The sequence below is a fragment of the Electrona antarctica genome, assembly GCF_951216825.1.
Source record: "Electrona antarctica genome assembly, chromosome: 1".
Taxonomy (NCBI): Eukaryota; Metazoa; Chordata; class Actinopteri; order Myctophiformes; family Myctophidae; genus Electrona; species Electrona antarctica.
Window position 1 is genome coordinate 35,824,461 of NC_136806.1, and position 25,233 is coordinate 35,849,693.

Genomic DNA, 25,233 nt, shown 5'->3' on the forward strand with positions numbered 1-25,233 from the left:
CACACTTTCGTACTTTTGGTAAATGCGCTCTGCACACACTAAATCCAAGCGTTTAGGTTCTAAATACTTATTTGTAAGACTTTTTAAACGTGTGCTGTGTGCACTGAGCGGCTCGGAGCGGAGGACAGTTCTCGCTCCGGAAGCCGTTCGGACTCATTTTAAAACCCGCTCAGCGCTCAATTCAAAATCCACCCGCTCCACACCTCCCGCCGCTCACATGCTATGGTTCCGGCAAGCCGCCCCGCGTCCGAAACGGTCGAGAAATGACAAGAGTTACCGTGTGGGGGAATTAGCAGACAACACTCTCTCTCACAAGTATGAGTCTCTCTCTCTCTCTCTCTCTCTCACACACACACACACACACACGCCACATTGTAATTAGCAGGCAACAGTGCAACACTCTCTCTCTGTGTTTCTAGCTCAACAAACAGCGCCACTTTGGCACCTGTTGGTACCCCCCAACCCCCCCCCCCCCACACACACACACACACACACACACACACACACACACACACACACACACACACACACACACACACACACACACACACACACACACACACACACACACACACACACACACACACACACACAGCTGTTTCTTGGAGTGGCTGTACCACTCAAAAATGCATGCCACACCTGGTTATGCAATACCCGTCAGAGTGGTCCGTTTGAGATCGGCTGATCCGACAAACTTCCCACTTAGCCGACTTAGCGCATGATGCACTCCTCGCCGATACGCTCGGCGAGTTTGAACTTTGAAGTCGGCCGGTCCCATATATGGGCATGCCCATATGGGCTTAGCAGTTGGATCGGCAGTTCTGGACAACCAGATCTCCAAATTATCTGAAAACTGCCCAAAACTGTTACTTTTCAGGATTCAAATTCAAAAATAGCAAAAGTAGCCGATCTACAAGCTCAAAACGCATCAATTCGCGCCGCATTTTAAGCTTTGTGGATCTGCTACTTTTGATGATTTTGTGTGACGCTGTAGTATGATCAAGTACGGTGTTAAAATGTACGAAAAAACACAAAAAGTAAAAAATACCGTTTGAATTGGTTGCCGACAGCAACGATATGTCTCTATATGTGCAGTTCTGTGGTAGCCTGGCTAATAAGCCAGACTAATATCACACAACACTGTCGCGGTATATCAGTCTGGGCTGGCTCCACTTGGATTTCATTTCCCGGGGAACATTTTCTCTTTGACGCAATTGGTCAGAGCTACTGTCAGTCAAAAGTCTCAAGCATTGAACGTCACTGTACCAAAGCCCGCCTATATTGCATACCGTGTCCCGATTGGTCCGACCTGTTCTCTGCTGTAGGAAAGAGGCGTGCTACTGAGCCTCGCCAGACCGTAATCCGCTGGTAGGCAACTTTTTTTTGCCAACGGCTGATTCGGTCTGGTTTATTAACCAGGCTAGTTCTGTGGTTCCCTAGCTGCCTGCAGTGCTACTGTGTGTCTGAAGAAGCGATGGCGAGTGATGAGGTGTGGCTACGATAGATACATACATGGCACCTTCACTTTGATCAAGCAGCAAACAGCCTGGGATCAAAGACGCCAGGTGGATCCTCTCTCTCTATTTGACGTAACGTCTGAACCCCTTGTAGTGATGTTCAGAGAGCTCTGAGCAGCTCAATGACAGTGGTGGAAAGTAACTAAATTTTGAGGTATTTGTACTTTACTTGAGTATTTCCAATTTCCAGTACTTTTACTTCTACTCCACTACATCTCAGAGCCAAAATTTGTACTTACCCCACTGCAATTATTTGAAAACTTTAGTTACTTTGGCGATTATAATTTTGATTAGAAAACATACATTAACCACTTCAACCCGATACATTTCGGCCATTTGAAAATAGTCGATCTACAAGCTCACAATGCGTCGCACCGTGGCGCATTGTGAGCTTTTAGATTGGCTATTTTCAATAGATTTTGTACACATTTTGAACTTGTGAAATGGGACATTCAGCAATATGAGTACTTTTACTTTTAGTACTTTAGGTACATTTTCCGTAATTTTTGGGGCGACTCACACCTTTAAAACATTGATGCATGCTTGTTGTATGAATGTTGTAAGTGTCATGGCCGCCCCAATGCATTTCCAATGGAAGTCACATGGTTTGATATAACATTTTAGACTACAAGCTGTAGGCTTTCGGCTGTGTTTCGACTGCCCCCCTCCCCCTCATACAACACAAATGTTGTGTCAAACCATGTGACTCCCATTGGAAATGCATTGCGAGCTTGCATCAGCTATACATCTCATACAACAAGCATACATCAATCCGTTGCGACCGTGTGAGTCGCCCCTTACTTGTAACGGAGTACTTCTAAATTGCAGTATTGGTACTGTTACTTAAAGGGATAGTTCAGATTTTTTGAACTTAAGTTGTATGAAATACTTGCCATTAATATAGTGGTTGCAACTGTATTAATTGATTGCCCGAGTCCTGTGGTGGGAGTTCTGCTCTGGTTTTGGTGAAATATCAAGTAGTTCCGGTCATTTTGTGGGGGGCACTGGGGGCCACGCAGTAAAAGTAAATTAATCCACAAAACTAACGTAATTTGTATTGTTGACCTATTTCTAAAATATTAGTGCAACTTCCGTTCTTTTTTTACCCCTCTATCACACAGAACTATGTTTTTTGTGTCCATATCACTACGCCCAAAAAATAGTTCCATGTGATAGAGGGGTCAAAGTTGAACGAAAGTCGCGCTAATATTTTAGAAATAGGTCAACAATACAAATTACGTTCGTTTTGTGGATTAATTTACTTTTACTGCGTGGCCCCAGTGCCCCCCACAAAATGACCGGAACTACTTAATATTGACCAAAACCAGAGCAGAACTCCCACCATGGGACTCGGGCAATCAATTAATACAGTTGCAACCACTATATTAATGGCAAGTATTTCATACAACTTAATTTCAAAAAATCTGAACTATCCCTTTAAGTAAAACAATTGAGTACTTTTTCCAGCACTGCTCAATGATAAACAATACAGTACCTTCTACCCAGTGCCATGCTGCCTTGTGGTGGACACTTTTTTGTCAAAAATCTATTTTTGACACAAAATGAGTGGACAATAATATTACCAGAAACACAAAGAGCTAGCCCAGGAATAACCAAAACGGTCTGTAACTCTGAGAGTGTTCAAATAGAACCAAATGGACCCGTTAAAGGTCTATTTGGTTCCATTTGTACACTCTCAGAGTTATAGGGGTCCTTACAAATAAAACATTTGAGAACCAGTACCACTACTAGTTGGACTCCTAATATGCCATAGTCAGTGTCATAGTAAATAAGTGTGTCATACATATTCTGAAGAAAGCCTGGAGACTTGGCATTCAGAAATTGGGTCTTATGATCAAAATAAGAACATTATAATGGTGTGTAAAAAAGAAAATCTATAAATCTGCCACGGACACGGACACATTGATGACCGACCGCTGCTTCTACCTCGCAGTCAGTTCATGATGAACACTCCAGTATCTTCTACCTCGCAGTCACTTCATGATGAACACTCTATCTACCTCGCAGTCAGTTCATGATGAACACTCCATCTACCTCGCAGTCATTTCATGATGAACACTCCATCTACCTCGCAGTCATTTCATGATGAACACTCCATCTACATCGCAGTCAGTTCATGATGAACACTCCATCTACCTCGCAGTCATTTCATGATGAACACTCCATCTACATCGCAGTCAGTTCATGATGAACACTCCATCTACCTCACAGTCATTTCATGATGAACACTCCATCTACATCGCAGTCAGTTCATGATGAACACACCATCTACCTCGCAGTCATTTCATGATGAACACTCCATCTACATCGCAGTCAGTTCATGATGAACACTCCATCTACCTCACAGTCAGTTCATGATGAACACTCCATCTACCTCGCAGTCAGTTCATGATGAACACTCCATCTACCTCGCAGTCATTTCATGATGAACACTCCAGTATCTTCTACCTCAGTCATTTCATGATGAACACTCCAGTATCTTCTACCTCAGTCATTTCATGATGAACACTCCATCTACCTCGCAGTCAGTTCATGATGAACACTCCATCTACCTCGCAGTCAGTTCATGATGAACACTCCATCTACCTCGCAGTCAGTTCATGATGAACACACCATCTACCTCGCAGTCAGTTCATGATGAACACACCATCTACCTCGCAGTCAGTTCATGATGAACACTCCATCTACCTCGCAGTCAGTTCATGATGAACACTCCAGTATCTTCTACCTTGCAGTCATTTCATGATGAACACTCCAGTAATTCTACCTCAGTCATTTCATGAGGAACACTGCAGTACCTTCTACCTTGCAGTCATTTCATGGGACTAATTATGTCCTCTCTCTCTCTCTCTCTCTCTCTCTCTCTCTCTCTCTCTCTCTCTCTCTCTCTCTCTCTCTCTCTCTCTCTCTCTCTCTCTCTCTCTCTCTCTCTCTCTCTCATGAAAGCACACAGACATGGATACACATGCAAGGCTTGCAAGCACATACACTATGCATGTATATGTCGGTACATTACGGCAGTGGTTATCAAAGTGGGGGGGGGGGGGGGGGGGGGTTCCAGGGGGTCCACAGGAAACTGTTATATGTATTTTACATGTTGGCTATTAAACCATAGCAGACGTACAAGTCCACGGAGCATCACTTCATGCCGTGCTGTGAGCTTGTACATCTGCTATTTTTGAGGGGGAAAAAAAACACGAAAAGGTTTGGAAATGTTTGGTTAATTGCACATTTTTTATCTATCTATCTGTCTCCTCCCTGGCACAAAATATTTTCAGATGGGGGTCCACGATCAAATAGACATTGTCATACAAAGAGACAAATAGTTGACATAAAAAACTGCATTACAGTATACAGTACTAAACCTGCGTGTCACTATGCGTCCCTCATCGGGTCAGCATCAGTCATAATCGTGGGTGACACTTGTGTGGTCTCTGTCATCACTCAGCATCAGTCCTAATCGTATGTGTCACTCGTGTCTGTCATCCATCAGCATCAATCTTAATCCTATCTGTCACTGTATGGTCTCGCTGTCAACTAACCGCATCAATCCTATAACCTGTGCATCACAGCGTGGTGTCTCTGGCACAGAGACAATGGCTGGGTTCCCCAAACGCATATGGTGTAAGACTTGTAGTGCTGCACATGCTCAGATGCCCTCTAGGCCGCACACAGAAGCCTGTGAACTGTGTGATTTTTTTTCTTTTTTTTTTCTTTCAGTAAAGAGAGCCTACTGTCAGCTGTCCAGCAGTCCAAATTTCAGAATGGTAGACCTGAGGCCTGAGGCCTACCATAACAGGCCTCAGGCCTGAGGCCTACCATTGCGTGGCACATCTATGCACGAAATGTCTATGTTCACAGGCTTCTGTGTGCGGCCTAGAGGGCATCTGAGCATGTGCAGCACTACAAGTTTTACACCATATGCGTTTGGGAAACCCAGCCATTGACCTCCACCAGTGAGATCCAGGTCTTTAAACACAGCCTGCCAAGGACACGGTGACTATGCGTGCTAGCTGGCACCTTCTCTGTAGGGACACCGACACGGTAGTATATCTCGGTGGATTGTCACTGCTTTATCTGTGACGGCTTAAGTAGCCCATTTATTTGGGTTACGTTTTTTAACCCATTTTGGGCGGGAACCCTTTTTGGTGTTTTAAGCATTATTGTTATGCTTTAGCTATTGAAAAATAGCAGATCTACACCGAGTGCCGCGCTATGAGCTTGTAGGTCTGCTATTTTTGAAAATTTGTAAAAATGTGGCGCAAATCTTTGAATATATATTCTTTCAAAGTGAATGTTTTTAACTCAGGTCTAAATGGATTAAGGAGCTCTGGGGCACTGCCAGCATGGCTTTATAAACTCTTGGATTGTTTTACCGGAGCACACAACTCAGGTTTAAGCCACTTAAAACGACCTGGAACAGATTACACAGTTTGACGGCCGCTAATTGTTTAATCAAACGATCGACTCTGCTTAATACGCTATACCCGACATTTGTTTAATGCGTTTAATTTGCCGTATTTTAATAATTAAAAAGAAACTCCGGGTTTGCCGCGGACCTGGAGATGAGACCTTCATGTTATGACGACGAAACCCGGAAATCAACCCATGCGCTGGGCTGCTAGGGCTTCTGGGAAATTGAGGCCAATGCAAGTGAACAGGGATCTTGTGGCGCACCAACATGGCCGCTGGTGTTGCCGAACATAACAAACGGACGGACTATTTCTCGCCGGATTTTCACAGATCAAAAGCCCAAATACTTCAGCGTATGCTCTAAAGGTAATAAAACAATCTCGGCAGCGTAGAATATATAATAATAATATTGATTAAAATGCGGGTAAAGCGTGATAAGCAGTAGAACTGTTTTAACCATCAACATCAACTGAAAGGACATGCTGTGGCGTGGCTACAGCGCAGATTAAACTTGAATAAAGATTCCAATCCATAGATTCATATATTAGTCTCAACACCTCGCACTGCGAGGCATTGTGAGCTTGTAAATCTGCCATATGTTAATGTTGCTAATGTTCCTCTCAGAATGGGGATGCTAGGGTTCAACTGGTTCATGTAAATCTGCCATATGTTAATGTTCCTCTCAGAATGGGGATGCTAGGGTTCAACTGGTTCATGTAAAAAGGAAGAACAACGTTAGATGTCCCGGACCCCCTGTTGGACACCCTGTTGGACACCCTGTTGGACACCCATGCTCTAGTCTAAACAATGCAAATTTCAAAACAGATCAATTGCATCTTATTGGCCAGGGAGCCCCACTTTTCAGAGTTCTGTCCTAAATGGGCATGGTCTTAAAACTATAGCGAAAAGAAAATGACATGCATGGATACCCGTGGGTGGAGACAGACGTTTGATTGGAATCCTGAAATGTAACAGTTTTGAACATGAGGTTTCCACCCGACAGATGATATTTAACAAGCTTCTTAGATGTGAGACAGGATGTCTCCACCACTGCATTTTTGTTCATTGACGCAATTTGGAGTCTGTTCTGTCCTAGTTGCAGTGGTTCTATTATGTGTAGGGGTAATTTAACACAGTATTTTATTTCATTCTTGTCATATTTAATCTGCTGTAGTGACATGTCTGAGAGGAACTGAACAGGAACTAAACAGTTCCCTATCACAGCTAAACTGCTTCTGTCAACTGATGAGCTTGCTGCTGGGTTCAAGTGTGTTGCACAAATTGTGCTCAACAGTGTTCCCATTCATCAGTGTCAATACGAGAGATGGCCTGGATGACAATTGTACCACGCAGCCCTCTGCAGTTTTATTCAGCAGCAATCCTCTGCTAGCTCTCACTCAAGATTAACGCGTGTGAGATCAGGTGGCCAACAGAAAAATGATGTCATTCATGAAGACTACTACATCTCTGAAAAGGCATGTTTTGACTTTTGATACATGTAAACATATCAATACACATACATTAAAAGGCACAAAACAACTTAGTCTACAAAATACACCCCCTACAAGTGCAATAAAGGGATAAAGGGTACAATTAGTTTAGTTTACTTGCACATGATTTCAAGCATAAAACAAGTTGAAAAGATATAACTACATTACACTGGAAATAAACATCAAAACATAATGTACGCCAGATAATTAAATTGATTAAGTTGTCAACTTTTGGAGCAATTAGTGCATATTGCAGCTGAGTTCCAGTCACTGGCCCTGTATAGATGAACCTCTCCCCTGTGGCACTCTGAGTCACGGATGAGGTCTTTCGGGGCTAGGCTCTGCTGCACTTTACGTCGGGATTGAGGGAGGCAGGGCTGGCCACCTCTAGTGGTGTGCTCCACCATGTGGAACGCTTGGTTACCCTGGTTACTGCACTACATTTGTGACCAGATTTGACTGAGAGACTGCCATCGCGCACATTACAGCTTTTCACCAGAGAAGAAAAACTTTTTTTTTATTTTATTTTTTTAAATGAGTTATTAGCACAGGCAGACTCTTCACATACTAGAGCATGTCTGAAATAAGTGTCAGAGCTGAAATCGGCATGTAAATATGAAATAAATGCCCAAACATGTAGCTAGGTGTAATGTTAGAGACCACAAAAGTGAACCTTTCAAGCCTGTTTTCTCAACTCGCTGTTTTCTGCAAGACATTACTCTATAAGCCATATCTCCAAAACTGGTGGGTCAAACTGAACAATCAATATGTCCATTTGAAGCTATGATTCCCTGCTTTCATAGGACATGAAAAAACGAAAATTCCAAAAAATCCAATGGCAGCCCCTCAGTCAAATTTAGTCACATTTGTCTTTGTGAAGTCTGTGCCACCACTGGGGTTGCATCCCATCGCTGGGAGAGCTTTCTCCCCTGATCAATCGTCCACCTCTGACTGTCCAGTGCACCGCTGACTGCTTGCCAGCTTGGCAACATCCATCCCATCCATCCCTGGCAAGGTCTCTCATAATAACCTATTGCCACATTCAGAATCACAAGCACTTTTGGAGTGCATGCATTTAAAATGCCTGCTCTAAAAATGCTGATATATGAAATGTTTCCAGTGTCAGCAGGCTGTAGGGAATTGTACAAACGGTAGTGATGCCTGTGAATACAGTGACTGGCCCTTGTAGCAGTGGGTCTCAAAGTGGGACCCGGAGACCCCCAGGGGTCATTTGGGCAGTTCTGGGGATGGTAATAAATGGTAAATTTACTGTATAGTATATAGGGCCTTCATCCAAAACGCCTTTCACATAGATTGTGCATTACATTGACCCATTCACACACAGATGGTGGAGGAAACCATGCAAGGCACCAACCTGCAAATCAGGAGCAATGGGGTTCAGAGTCTTGCTCAAGGACAAACTCTGGGGGAGCCCAGGATCGAACTGGGAACCTCACGGTTCCCATCCGTCTGCTCTACCAGCCACTCTACCCCTAAGCCACTAATATACCACAAATGTATTTATTTATTTAGTCTGTGTGTCCGTCCGTTTGTCTGCGACCAGCTAATCTCCGGCACTGTCGGCCTGGTCGGCCAAACTGTGCACACTGCAGGGAATCTCTGCGCCAAATTTTGCAGGATTGGTTCGTTTTGAACGCATTGTGCGATTTCCATGAAATTTCACACTGGCCTGTTATAGCGTGACCAGCAGGTAGATTTTTGAAGAAAATGATACAATAAAAATTAAAAAAAAGGAACAAAATTCCTTAATGAAAGACCTAGGAAGAAATGGAACCCTTTTCACATTGGCCTATTATTGTGCCACAAAAGAGCTACGAGAGGCCGCCAAAAAATTAAGTCTTAACTTATACATACTGTCATAATAAATTAACCCATTGATGCCTGAGGCCGAATCTGGGAACGCCTTCTAGGGCCCGAAAAGTTTCAAATTCTGATTCATTCTTTTTTAAATAGTTCTGTTGCTACTACATGTATAGCAATAGCTGATGAGACAAGGAGAGAGCGCCGGAATCAAAGATAGAACGAATGAATTAATGTAATACGTGCAAGACAGTAGAGGGTGTGGGATGTTTTCAGCAAAAAGCCTTCCCCACAATAACAGAAAAGACTCCAGGGGCCCCATTTTTGTGTGTCTTAAATTCAGGCCCTTATTAGGTCATAACGACACTTATGCGTTATCCATATTATGCAAGTCGCGCTGAGCACACACACATAAGGCTTAGAACTCAACTCATTGGGGGAGTGTTCATATGTTAATTAAGGGCGCAGTGCGTTATCTGCTATTATGTTCCCTGACTTCAAAAGACCACGTCTTAAGTGCAAAAAGAAAGAGCCGATCGCGTGCCTGCTCAGCAGTGTTGCCATGTCTGCTTATTATAAGCGACTTTGGGCTTCTTTTTCTGTAAAGTTGCTTGTAAATATCGGTATGGGTTGCGATCTTTTTGGGCTTGTTTCTAAAGTGTAATTGCTTATTTGGCCTTGTTTCCTAGTGTTGTTTAAACCAGTGATTCTCACACAGTGACATTTCCAAGGACCCCCAGATTAATGCAATTGTTCAACTAAGGACCCTATCTAAAATTATTTTGTGTCAGGGACCCCCTGTCACCCCCATGCCAGATTTTTAAAATGTTTCAAAAATATTTCACATTTGTTTTACAAGATTCTACAGATCTACAAGCTCACAAAGAATCGCATTTCGATTGGCTATTTTCAAATGGGGTATAGCTTATAGGCAACCTTATAGGTTTTTTTGGTTTAAAATAAACAATTGAAATAAGTCCTGTATGTAAATTACATCCTGCACATTCTACATTCATTAAAACTCTGAACTCTGACTGGGGATGGAGTCTGGGAGATAGGTGGGTTATTGAATATTAAAAATCACACCCGTGTGAACTGAGTGGTGTAAGGTTTTATATAGCATGATCAGCTGTGGTCTGACGTAATGTCTGACGTAATGAAATAAGGTAAGGTATTATGTAGCCTGATCAGCTCTGATCTGACGTAATGAAATCACACCCGGATGTGATTTCACAACTGGCTTTTTCTGTGCAGAGAAAATGACCATGGTTGCTACGGTCATCCAGTTCACCCGGGTGTGATTTAATTACGTCAGAAATTATTTTGAACATAGCAACCATGCTCATTTTTTTCTGCACACAAAAGCCAGTTGTAGGAGTGGTTTACACCACTCAAAAAATAACGAAACACATATCCCTGGACAATCAAAATATGTTGGATTATGTGGTGTCATTAAAATGAGTCTTGATATGGCACACTGACTATCTAGATTAGAAAATAAAAATATGACACTTAATTAAAAAAATCACACCCGTGTGAACTGAGTGGTGTAAGGTCTTATATAGCCTGTCTGACGTAATGAAATCATGTCTGACGTAATGAAATCACACCCGGGTGAACAGGGTGAACATAGCAACCATGCTCATTTTTTCTGCACAGAAAAAAAACCCTGTTCACCCGGGTGAACATAGCAACCATGCTCATTTTTTCTGCACAGACTAACAAAGCCAGTTGTAGGAGTGGTTTACACCACTCAAAAAGGTTGCAATGCAGACCGCTGGTAGCTCCGCTTCTTTTGGGATTATTTTCATATAATAATAATCGGCCTGGTTACTTAATTCTCTGACACAATCTGGCAACCCTGTAGATTGCCAGAGATCGGTAATTATGTAACCTTTTTTTTAAATAAAAATTCCTCCATGATTCTTGGGAAGGCTGCTTTCATTTGCAATATCAGCAAACGCTATCAAGCGAAGATCTAACATTGGATGATTATTCCTTCATGAAAATGCATGTGCACCACCCAATCATTCATAGGCAGTTTAAAAAAGAAGCCAATGTTATATTATGTGACAAAGTCATGTCATGTTTATAGCTGTGCGCAATGGTGCCTGTGTCGCTGTGTGCAGCAATGTAAATGGGACACATGCTCTAGCTGGGTGCATGTATATTGTTAAAAGAAAGAAAAAAATAGGGTTTTTCATACACAGTGCATGGGGACCCCGCTCTCCATAGTCTAAAGCACTTCTAGGGCTATGACCACTGTTCCTCCTCCCGAGGCCATAATAGCTTTGCACATAATGCCGACTTTTAACCGTTTCCGTCCGTAGGACGTCGCCACACGTCCTAGGGGTCCCAATCGACGCGTACATACGACGTCATCAGACGTCCTAGCGCATCCTCAATGATACGGGGCGAGATAAGAATATTCTGAATTTGTTCCTTTTTTTTATTTGTCAGTTCGCCTTTCGGCTACCGTATGCTACACTCTAGGCAATTGTTAGCTTACCATTGACTTAGCTGTTAGCGCGGCGGAAAGAATGACTCGTCTCTCCTAATCCAGCTCTCCGTGGTGTTGAACCACGGAGAGCTTGGTCACGCCTCCATGTCTTAAATTAAGACCTATGGCATTTGATGTTCATTTTAGGGCCCAGTATTGAGCCCTGAGGTACTCCGGTTAACCATATGGGATTTATAAGTTTTAGAGTTTTAGAGTTTTATTAGGATCCCCATTAGCTGGTGCATAGCAGCAGCCAATCTTCCTGGGGTCCACACAGAACAAAAAAACATGACATTCCACATGAATGACATTACAGGACAATGATATATAAATAAAATAAGTGGTTATTGATTAAAGACCACTATTCCATGACTTCTATTACAGTAAGTTGCAGCATTATGTCTTCATATGGTGTAAAAAAGAAATACAATAAAAACCTAACAAATAGAAAATTATTCCTGTGGCAACTGCATAATGTTATCTTTGGCCCCATGGTTAAATACAGCAGGACTGATAAGAGAGAGTGAAGCCATTTAGGGCTGTGGTGCATAATCCATGAAGCATGCAGGGAGCCCCAAGGCACCTCTTATTATGAAAAAGACACACAATGACACACATATTACGTACACACAAGCTCAAAACATGGCGTAAATCAACACATTTTGAGCTTCTGAGTCGATCTGTTACATTTTCCAGTTTGACATGTGAGGCTTCCACCCGACAGAGACGATATCAGGGCTTAAAGCCAAAAACAATCCCAAGACTCAAAATGTATTTTTGCAAATCTGCACTGATCTCATTAAATGACCCCTATGAGATCCTCAGGACTGAAATCAGTCCCCAGGACTAAGAACTTTAAGACCTGCGATATACTTAGGATGGAAATGCACTGATTTGATTGATTGATTGATTGATTACTTTATTAGTCAGAAATTTAAACAGCACGATGTACAGTCAGACACAAAAAGGTACTGGTACATTGTGGTCCTATTCAATTTATCAACATGGCATAAAAATAGCACAATAATACATATCAGCATCAAATATAAAACACTATACTGTGTATGTACTAGAAAAGAGACAAATATTGGCAGTGAATGTCACCTCCTTTCTACGTATAGTATGTGGACATTTCAGCAGGTCAAATTCAACAAAATAACCTCTAGGCCATTGAGGCTGCTGTTCCAGATGGTGTGCATTTTCTCTTCTTGTCTCACCTAGGACTGATCCATGCTAGCAGACGATGAAAGAAACTAAGCTAGCATGTGAACTACTGGATCTCTCCTGTATACAGCAGATAGCTGTTGTAGTACTTTGCAGTGTTAAAGGTGTGATTTCTCAATTGTGGTTGTAGGTTGGGAGCAGCTGTGAATATTCCTCATTCTTGGTGTAATATGTCATCACAGTAGGGTGCTTCTGGAAATAATGAGACAGTATATGGCATAAACAGCTACGGTGTTGATACCGTGAAATGTCAGAGGTCACGGTATTTAATTATTTAGTTTAATATGCGGCGCTGCCGGCGCATACCTTGAAAGTAGGAAACATGCGTTTCCTACCTGTGCTCTCCTTCTCTCCTAATTCTCCACGAATCTCTAATCTCTAATTTCAATTTTCCTATAATCAGCAGAGGTGAGTCAATACCTTGTATCAATTGTGTTTATATAAGATGATAGTATATAAAAAAGAAGACAATATTTATGATGTTGTTTCGTCCGTTCAGTTTAATTAATTAATTGTGCATGAAATAATGAACAGATTACAATACCAGTAATCGCCCTATAGGGCGAGGTCGCGTGGAAGCGTCCACCTGGGTAATCAGTAACATGTAGGTGATCATTTACGTACGTCTATAAAATATGGTTTTATTGAAAGGCAAACAAAGGCTAAAGAGTATGAGTATGTCAGGTGTTCTTTTTTGTTATACCGTGAAATACCATGGTAAACGGTACCGATACCGCTCCTGTACTGTAAATACCCATATCGTTACTGCTATTTCACGCAGACACACGCACACCTTGAGATATCAACGTTCTGTCAAAATGTCCAATGGTTCTTTGACATGCAAATGCACGCACCTAAACATTATCCTCTAAATGTCTGTGTTTGAGGAAACGGAAGGAATGTAGGATGAACACAGGTGCTGTTGTCATGGTAACAGTCAGAGACGAGCAGCTTCCTGATTCTAACCATAGATATAAAAAATAGATGCCTCATTTGCCGCTGCAGTTCATTGGAGTGACGTGTATCGACATGTGTGCAGAAGGAAGTGCTGGAAGTGCGGAAGGCACACTACGCCACACTGCCACTCAAGTGACCACTGGCCAATCACAGTGTGTCTTTTCCGGGACTTGTCAGACTTGAACGTCCGCTCTGTGACGCACAACAGACTGTTGCCTCTCGCAATAGTTGTCTAGCTACGCAAGACTATAAAGCAACAAATCGGAAGCTTGCCCTCACTTGAGTACACACGCCCCAGAGCCGAAGAAGCCATCTACCGTTCTATGGTTTTAACAGCCTGACCTCCAAACACTCCAGACAACCACATCCTATCCTAACAACTCCCCATGTCAGTTAAGTGCAACACTGGCTTCTTTCAAAATTGGCCTGAAAATAAAACAAGAATTCATACATTATGAATTAATAACGAGCTGCTGCCGTATATCTCCAGAATTGTGCTATGAAATGTAAATATCTGTGTCTATCTGTATTTAATGTGTGTGGAAACAACAACAGGATGCGTCCAGAGAGAGAGAGAGAGAGATCGTGCAATTTCCACAGCACATCATGGGGACATTACATTCTCCTCAGACATATTCATTAGGGATGCACGATTAATCGGTAGCATAATCGCAATAGGCCATATCGGCCGATCGGAGATCGGATATCGGTCATAATGTCATAATCGTGCACCGATAATATGCATATATCTTGGTAAAGAGTGTATAAAATAACCAAAACTGAGTAGCCTACATTTCCAGGCTACTTCCATCAGACCTGTCTGAACTGAGTGGTGCTGTTGATTGATGTGCTGTACTGTACTCGTGCTGTAGCACTGTACTGTACTGTACTGTACTGTACTGTACTGTACTGTACTGTACTGTACTGTACTGTACTGTACTGTACTGTACTGTACTGCTCCTCCCTGGCCTCTCTGTGTGTGTGTGTGTGTGTGTGTGTGTGTGTGTGTGTGTGTGTGTGTGTGTGTGTGTGTGTGTGTGTGTGTGTGTGTGTGTGTGTGTGTATGTGTGTGTGTGTGTGTGTGTGTGTGTGTGTGTGTGTGTGTGTGTGTGTGTGTGTGTGTGTGTTAGGCTGCGCAACTGTGACACTTAGTGGTCAACAAACGCTATTTCCGTACTCGGACGGACAGACGGATGACAGACAGACAGACAGACAGACAAAGAAACAAGACACAGCCACGGACACACACATCTATCAGGAAACAACAATGAGAGGTAAATGTAATGATCCCATCTTTTTTGTACATACATGTATAGTAGTGTTATTTGTCTTTGTTGATGATGTGAATTATTGTGTATTAATTTTGTATGCCATGTTGATGAATTGGATAGGACCACATTGGAAACAAGTCCCCAGGACTTTTTTTTAGCTTTGATGTCTTACTGTACCACATGCTGTTTACATCAAAGTATCTGTATGTTTTATTCTATTTGCAGATTTTACATTTTCAGCATTTACAAACATACTGTTTGAATGTAAACATGACTGATGAGATAAGTCAACTGGAATTACACGCTTCTGGTCAGACGAAGGAGCAGCTAGGCCTCGAGGCAACCCACAGTGCCCAGAGCCTCCTAGTGTCACCGACACCTGCTGCCAGCATCAGCCATCTTCCCCACTGACCCCCAAGAGACAGTGGGGGCAGTAGCGTGCCACTTGGACACAGGTCGGGTCTGATCAGCCTTGCCATGGAGGAGGGTGTCTGACGCGAGCCACGAAACATCCAAACATTCCAGATAACAACATTGATGATGTGTCTAAGTTTGTGGATCAGTAATGTTCAGTTTACTGAACTGTGTCAAGTTGAGACTATATACAGCAGGGTACTGCGGTAATTCTACCCTTCACATCAGTGTAGCCTATATACTGTAGACTGTGTTGTCAGTACCTGGAGGAAGGCTGGCTCTCTTCCTCTTCTTGCTGTTGTCGGCAGCGTTCTCCAGAGGACACTCTGTCACCAGTTGCCCGCTGGGGCCGCTGGACTGGAGAGGCTCGTTGTTGGTCGATGGGTCAAAGCACAAAGCGTTGAGTCCTGGTAAACGAGAGATAAATACATCACACAGACTTGTTAGATAATAATAATAATAATAATAATAATAATAATAATAATAATAATAATTGTAATAATAATAATAATAATAATAATAATAATAATAATACATCTTTATTTATATAGCACCTTTCAAAACAAAGTTACAAAGTGCTTCACAGAGAATAAAAACAATTCACAACATGAAAAACAATATGTAGTAAACAACAATAAGTAATGATACAGGATAAAACAAGCAAGCAATGTAAAAAAAATGCATTAAGATACGAAAAGTAGACATTTAATTTTATTAAAAGTTATTAATACAATTTTAAACTGAATTGTGTGCGTGAATTACTTTGGTTAGGTCAGGGGTGGAAAGGAAGGGCTTGACACTTCCCATAGAGTAGACAACCCATTCATCCAAATCACTTGGTGATTTCTTATGAGTTCATCCCAGGCTAATATAAAGGCCATTTCAGACCTTGGTGATTAATTTTCAATGAGAGGTGGGCCGTTATTTGGGACGCGCGGATTAGCTTTTATGATGATCGCGGTTACAAAATGTATTTTCAGGGTGAAATAAAAGACAATCGTCTGTGTCATTTTAGATCTTGGCATTGGCTAATAAAAAAATAGCAGATATACAAGCTCACAGAACGTCACTTGTTGTTTTTGAATATTATATTTACACAAATCTGGCAAGAAAACTTCTCAGATGGAGGTCCATGGCCCAAAAAGTTTGAGAACTACTGATTAAGAAGGCCTTTGTAGAATGGGCCTCAGGTCTTGGTTGGTTAAAGTAGAACAGCATTGGTTATGGCAAGACAAAAAAAAGAACAAAAAAGATATGCCTGGAGGAGCCCCAGATCAAACTGGTTATCTTCCAGTTCCTACATGGCTTCTCATGAGCCACTGTCACTATTCTGTTTATAAATTAGCACATTTCCATATTTCCATGACAATGAGATGTCAGTCATCGGGTTGGTGTTGTGAGAAGCTGGATAAACAACATGATTATAAACAGAGGACAAACCACCACAGAACAGAGAGACAAGAGTCTTCATTAAAACTCAATCAAAAAATAAAATGAAGCCTGGATGAGTGATGTTTGCTAACATTTACTCAAGGGGGGGGAGGGTCTATTCTCTGCCACTTAGTCTCTCTATCTCTCAGCATCCATCTGCATCCAGATGACTGTCTATACTTTAATCTGGAGAAAGCCTCCATTACACCGTCTTTGTTCAACCGACTGTGGTCTATAAACATTACAGTGCTAAACAGCCATTCAGTCCATCAGTCAGACTTACTACAGAGCACACGGACACAGTTCTCGCTCTGAGCTGGTCAGTTGTTCCATGACCAGGACGGAATCCACATTGTTCCTATTGAATCGGAGGTTTGACTCGACGGCTGCCTGGACCTCATTAACACATAAAAGGAGGCATGACTGAACTTCATCTGAATCGTTCCTCTGTCCGCCCTACAGGTTAGTCCAGGGGTGCCCACACATTTTTGAATTGAGAGCTACTTTCAAAATGACCAGCTCAACAAGATCTACTCACCAAAACGTATTCTCATTGCTGAAAATAGTTTATAAATGTATCTGAGGGGGCTTTGGAATAGCGGCTCTGGCTTTACAAATGTCCTGGAATATGACCTTTTCTTTTTTTTTTTTTATGATTTATATTTTTAGGAGGATGTGGTCTACCTGCAGCGCCTTTGTGATCTACTGGTAGATCACGATCTACCTTTTGGGCACCCCTGGGTTAGTCTGTCAAAATTGTATTTATGCTATAACAAAGCATCAGAAGAACAATAATATTTATGAATCCACCAGGTTGGTGTTTCAATTGAATTGAATGGCTCTGAGCGAAATGCTGTTATTTCATCGGTCATGACCAGAAGCGCAGATTCTAATGCTTCGTTAGCTTTAGCTTAAAGGGATTTTAGTTCATGTTGCTTAAATATCAATACTGCAGTCTACTGATGATATTCACACGGCTGACATCTTGCCAGCAAGGTGATACCTAGGTGACACTTCCCATAGACAACCCATTCATCCAAACAGAAAAGTCCTCTCTAATTATTATTAAACAACGTCAAAATCGCCAACATTGCAGCTGTAGGGAAAGCTTGAATTATCCTCTTTCAATCTGTAAAGTGTTTGTTTCATAAAAATCCACCGTAGACATTAAGCTACTTCCTGTCAAGAAATTCCTTGCAGATGATTTTGCTGTGCTGGAGTTTGGAAGTGCTCGTTGACCTGGCTCTTGGGCCATAACAAAAGGAGGAAGACACACGGCTGTTTAAAAGTGCACAAACCAATATTTATTTACAACTTAAACAACTTAATATGCATCAAACAATACTAACATACTAAGTGGGGTGTGTTAATCAGTAGATCAGTAGTGTAAGTGAGTGGATGTGTGGTGAGTGTAGTGTGGGGTGTTGAATGGTGCAAACAAATGCTGCTGCTCTCATGGAAGGCGAGATAGACTGAGCGTGGCCAACGCTCAGCCATTTATAGTGCACCTTGGGAACACTGGCCAGGTGTTCCCAATGCACCTGATCTGCAATTCCTCAGGACCTGTGGGAAGCAAAGACCTAGGCCTACAGAATACACACAGGCCCTAGTAGGCCAAACTACAGGTAAGGGGGCTATGTGACACTATCACTCAATGGCCCATGCGTACCACCTGTTTTGAATGAGCACATATTACAGGAGGCAGCAGGAGGTTGCTTTACTGATAACGAGCGCTTCCATACTCTGATACTTAGAAAATAATCATCTGCAAGGAATTTCTTGACAGGAAGTAGCTCATAAAATGTCTATGGTGGATTTTTATTAAACTGCCATGCAGATGTTTCCTTGGACGTTTTGGCAAAACAATTTAATAACTGGGCCAACAAGCCACTGTAGCACTTTTCTGCCATGTTCCAGTTCCTTCATCCTATGAATAATGAATAGACCATGAGGCTACATGCATGACTGCATGCATGTGTGTTTGAAAGCGTACATGTCTTTTGTTGGGTGACATCGGCAGTGCACTATTAATCTCATCTGGTCATGAAAAACACAAGCACATAGGCCTATAGATTAGCCTTTGTGTTCGTTCAGCTGAAGATGACAATACAAGCAAGACAGTGACACAAAACATGACACTTCAATGGTTTCACAGGTGCAGTAAATTTGCTGCTCTCCGTTTATGTGGGTATGTGCTAGTTACAGTATGTGTGCACTGCTGTACGGCAGTAAAACGAGGACCTAATACTCCCACCAAGAACAAAGACTCAGTGCCTTCCATCTATGCTGTCTTAGAAGTATTCTGGTCATCACCTGGCAGGACCATATCGCCAACACAACGTTTTAGCACAGGCGGGAACATCAAGCACAATTGCTCTGCTTAGCTAAGGGGTGCTTAACGCTGGCTTGGCCATGTCAGCCACACGCAGGATGGCAAGATCCCCAAATACATGCTTTATGGTGAGGCTCCAGACCCACAGAAAGGAAGGCCTCTTCTTCACTGTCTGCAAGGATGTCCGTCAATGAGATAATCATCTGAAGGCACGCAACATTGACCCAGAAGGCTGAGGGAAGCTGTATGGGCCATCAAGGCAAACAGACATCCAGTGTATGGGCTTGCCATCAAGGCAGACAGACATTCAGAGAAGCAAGAACAGGGGAGAGGACCTCTGGAAAGGAGCCAGCTTTGGTGGTTCGGGCACCTGGTTAGGAGCGTCTCCCCAGTCCTTGAGGTCCTTGAGGCACGTCCCACTGGGAGGAGAGCCCCGGGCAGACCAAGGAGGAGATGGAGGGATTACATCGACTCACTGGCCTTGGAACGCCTCGGGATCGCCCAGGAGGACGTTACTAATGTTGAGCTGGACAGGGAAATCTGGAGCTCTCTGGTGGAGCTGTTGCCCCCGCGACCCGACTACGGATAAGCGGTAGAAGATGGATGGATGGATGGAAAAGGCAAACAGAAACTCTTTTTTTATTCATAAATGTTCCAATATTCAATGCCAAAAACACAAATAAATCGCCAATCACGATTGTTTGTGTGACAATGAATCATCAACTTACATTTGCGATCGTGACAGGCCCTATCTGGGAGGAGAGGAAAGAGTGCAGACGACAGAAGGCAGGACCCACATCGGCAGAAACTGCAACAGGGACTGACTGCCACTCAAGCATCCACCGTCAGACACACAGCAGGCGTTGTAGCCCAACAGAATACTCCCTGGCGCATACTCTATTGTCTGACTTACTAGAGGGAAGCAGATGAGTTTTGAGTAAATAGAACAAAAAGAACATTTAAAGGTGTAGGGCAACGGAAATGGTGGACATTTTATTTGGAAGTTTCAGCCTGAAACACTGGCTCTGAAGTTTCTGAACCAATCAGAGCGTCACATCCCTCCAGGCTATGGGGTCTCAAAGTCTGTAACTTCCTGCACGTGAATTTCGTTTGTAAACAAAGTGACAGGGAGACATGGGGAAAAGCCCACGGATTATTTCTAACCTATCCACGTTTTTCCCCGCCAAGGTACTGGGGCTCCTTGTGTGTGTGCTTTGCTTCCTTCAGGCCGTGTTGCCATGTCTGCTTATTATAAGCAACCTTTGACTAGTTTTTTCTGTAAAGTCACTTGCAAATAAATGATTTGTAGTAGCTGGTTGATGTTTTTTTGGGCTTGATTCTAAAGTGTACAGTAGTTGCTTATTTGGGCTTGCTTCCACATTTCTTCACATCAAGATATGTAATTGTCCACGGACATCCATCTGAACATATTTTGTGCCTTTTTTATGTTTTAAACATGTTCAAAATATTTTGATTTATTCTCAATGTGTTTTTAAATAACGGATGTACAACCTCACAATGTGTCGCTGTGAGCTTGTAGGATCAGCTATTTTCATTTGTGCTCGTTTTCATAGACCTGGCCACTTGTTTCTCTTGCAAAACTGGCAACACAGCAAGAGAAACTTACTGTATGCACATACTGTACAAACGCAATGCACTATGGACTGTAAGAAAAAGGTGAATACACAACCTATATACATATTTTAGCGTGATGATTAAGTTTAAAACAAGTAATACACTGTCTGGATTAAAAACGGAGTAGTTCTTTAATCAAAACCAGCTGTGGAGGAGGAATCAGGAAGCATGGGAATCAAACTGGTGAGCTTCATTTTTATTGGCTTGTATTGATGTGTATCTCTACACGTCATCACGCAGCACGTTTTCGTTTTCAGGAAGTAATTCAAAAAATATTTCATGGACTTTTGATCCATTGTTAGGTATGCCCATATGATGACCACAGATATGGTCTAAAAGTGTCACTACGCCTTTAAATAAAACATGTTGTTGCTGTCGGGTAGAAACCTCCTTATCTTCATATTCTAATGCCCTACTTGATAGTGGCATACAAAAGTAACAGATCCACAAGCTCCAAACACACCGTCCTTGTAGACCAGAGCTAGTCTTCTATTATTTTCATTACACGACTCATGTTGTTTTTTAATCACGTTTTCTGATTGTGTAAACGTTGGTCGAGTGTTCGAATGGTCCCGTTTTCTTTTTCTGCCATGTTGAAAATATTGTTAGAATGCAGCTCAATGCAGTGCCTCCAGCTCAAAAGAACATCATAATCACAGTCATTTTGGTCACGGTCCACTTCAAGATTAAGGCTCCCTGATTGCCATTCTGTCAAAGCCCACTAGAAATAATTAAGAAGACCGCTGATGAAAACAGACACTGAAAGTGTATCAGGGTCATTTGAGTTTGTACCACTGCCATATAGAGCTAAGAATGTTGTGCTGACAAGGCTTAGGGCTGCCAGTGATTCATTCATTCAGACCTTTATTTATTCTCGAAAGACATTGAGGTTTCCCTCACTTGCAGTGTTGTTGAGATACATCTCGGATTCTCGGTACAATTTCATTATCAAAATTAACATCAATGATAAAACAAAATAAAACAGAAACTTCCCCATATCGTGTTGATGTAATCATGGTGATGTATGGTTGGTAGCAGCATCAACTAGATGTTTTGTTTAATGATAGGGGCAGGTATAAATAAGATGTATCTTCTTCCTGCTCCTTTTCTTTTCTGGTATGGAATATGTAAAAAAATAAGTACAAAGTCATAATCATGTAAAACCATAACTGAAATTAAATAAATAAATATGAAATGAAATGAAATGAAATGAAATGTGCATGGTGCATTAAAACAGAGAAAGCAACCGCAATCTTGTAAGTGTTCGAAAAATGTTGGAAAATGTTGGAATTTTTTTTACATATTTAACTTCTCTTCTGGGGGTCCTGGCACAAATCATTTTCAGATGGGGATCCACAGCCATATACAGTACATCAATTTGGGTTATACACTGTCATTCCGAAGCCCGCTGTTCCGATGTGCTTATTACTAAACCTGTCCCTAACCCTAAACGCACGTGGAAGCCGCCACGTAGTCCAAATGACAGTGCGTCGGAATGTCACTCGATCTGTCACTCATCAATTTTGGGGGTCCTTGACATACATAGGAAAAAAAATAAACTACTGATTTAAGGCATTTGCAGAATCGGCCTTAGGTCTTAACAGGTGAAAGTGACACTAGTGCCACTGACATGAATCTGTTGGCAATAGTTCTCCAGTTTCCCCACAGAGAACTGCTCTCTCCTAGCCGAACACGTAGCTGTGAGTTTTACACAGCAGTAGGAGCACTAACAACAGCACCATTATATGAGGACACGCCATTTCACAGCAGTAAATTGATGAGCAAATACAGCTTTTAGCATCTTTAAGCAAATGTCACTGTCACAATGAAGGTTAATAGCATTAATGGAAGGTTAGAAAATAAGAATGTTTTCTCGCCGCCGAGATGTCGGAAAAGGTTAATCTATTCCCTGTTGTTGAGATGGCATTTAGATTTTTGAAATCTCACCGTGCTTGTAGGGTAACATTTTCCCAAAGCTTAACATGTGCCCTATACCCCCGCAGACATTGGCCAGTGAACCTCAGTGTGAGGACGTATCACAGGCATGAGGGCAGTGGCGCCAACCAAACTATGTGCATGCTCCTGGGGGCCCTGGCTGAACACCGTGGGGTGGGGGTGTGGGTAGTAGGGGAAGTGCGAATGTGCGATACTTTAATAATGATTTCTTTACCCGACATCAGCGGTTGAAGTCCTACGACAGGTTACAGCCCTGCGTGCACCCAGCGTGACACACTGAACATCACCATCACAAGTATTCATACGTTATGATCCAACAGATATAAAAGTGCACAGGCTTGTAACAGTTGCCAAGGCGCCGAACGTGAAAATATTCAATAACTTCCATTTATAGGCAGAATATCACCACCAGATTTACATCACTCACACATCAATGGTGTACTTATGATTGTATGTACAATCAGGGACAGTCGACATAACTTAGCAATGGAGTTCGAGTTCGACTCTTCTGCAGTCAAACCTGTGAACTGTGAAAACACTGTGCATTGAAACAGGCCTAGTTGGTCCATATACAAAAAATGTCTAATCTCCTTTGTTCCTTAATTTGTTTATATTAAAGTATCATCATCTTTACTTCTTGTTATAGGTCTCTATCAATCTCTCCGAGATGAAGACGAGCGAGACAGAATATGTCTCACAGCTTCTGAATGACAATGTGAGGGAGAGCTCTCAACATTATAGATCCAAAATCCTTTCAAAAGAAGAGCCTTTGTCATTTGAAGCCATTTCAAGATGGAGTTAGTGAATTATACTATTATAGGCCCAGTCACTGGACAATAAGCTCTCCGAGCTACGCGGACGCATTAAGTTCCAGGAGGAAACGAGGAATACTAGTGCCCTCATCTTCACTGAAACGTGGCTGGGAAATAAACACACTGACAGCTATGTCGCTCTACAGGGCTTCTCTGTCCACCGCACTGACCGCATCACAGCTGACCCGAAAGGTAAACAGAGCGGGGGAGGAGTTTGTATTTACACCAACGACGCCTGGTGTGAAGACACACACACAATGACGTCACACTGCTCTGTGGACCTGGAATGTCTCTTTGTTAAATGCCGTCCCTTCTGGCTCCCCAGGGAGTTCAGTGCTGTAATTTTATGTGCTGTTTATATTCATCCTGCAGCTAAGACTGATATAGCCCTAAAAGAACTATCAGGTTTTATAAGGTCTCAGGAGTCTGCACATCCAAATGCGGCCATTGTAGTGGCAGGAGACTTCAACAAGGCCAACTTGAAAAAAGTTCTCCCACATTACCACCAGCACATCACAGTGGCCACAAGAGGAGAAAACACTCTGGACCACTGTTACAGCACCGTCCAGAAGGGCTATAAGGCCCTGCTCCGACCACCTTTGGAAAGTCTGTTTGGAAAGTCAGACCACATGTCTATCCAGCTGCTGCCCGCCTACAGGCACAGGCTGAAGCAAACACCTGTCACAGCACGGGAAGTCAGAGTCTGGACAGAGCAGTCCCTCGTCGAACTCCAGGGCCGGTTCCATCACACTGACTGGGGGGTGCACAGGCGGGCTTCTGAGGACAATGTCAGTGTGTATACAGATGCAGTCAACAGTCACATCATAGACTGCATAGATGACACTGTCCAGAGGAAGCTCGTCAGGGTGTACCCTAACCAGCACCCCTGGCTGAACGGCGAGGTCCATCAGGCACTTCAGGCCCGCAACGCAGCCTTTCGGGCTGGGGACATCGGAACCACACGGGCCGACCTCCAGAGGACCATCCGAAAGGCCAAGAAGGAGTATGCGGCCAAACTAGAGGACCAATTTAACAGCGGTGATGTGAGGAGTACGTGGCAAGGCCTACAGAACATTACAAACTACAGGGGAGGGACCAGGCATATAGGGAACCCCCCGGCCTCTCTCCCGAATGAGCTGAACATCTTTTTCACCCGGTTTGAGCAGGCCACAAACACCGCACAACCTGCACCGTCCCCATCCCGGGACACCTGCCCGCTGTCCATCTCTGTCCATGATGTACGGAGAGCCTTTAAAGGGCTGAATATCCACAAGGCTTCAGGCCCGGACAATATACCAGGCCGTGTCCTCAAGGCCTGTGCGGACCAGCTAGCAGATGTGTACACAGACATCTTTAACCTCTCCCTTTTCCAAGGAGTGGTCCCTTCCAGCTTCAAGATGTCCACCATTGTCCCGGTCCCAAAGCAGTCCAAGGTGGCA

At 42.9% G+C, this 25,233-nt stretch overlaps 1 protein-coding gene across 1 annotated transcript in view; it reads right to left on the bottom strand.

Moving 5' to 3' along the window:
- The window catches only part of LOC306923782 (ecto-NOX disulfide-thiol exchanger 2-like), a 118,161-nt gene that overhangs the window by 84,220 nt on the left and 8,708 nt on the right, over window positions 1–25,233 (bottom strand). The window contains exon 2 of the mRNA XM_079502090.1: window positions 15,892–16,035. Coding sequence (XP_079358216.1) covers window positions 15,892–16,035 — 144 coding nt within the window. The remainder of the gene's footprint in view (window positions 1–15,891; window positions 16,036–25,233) is intronic.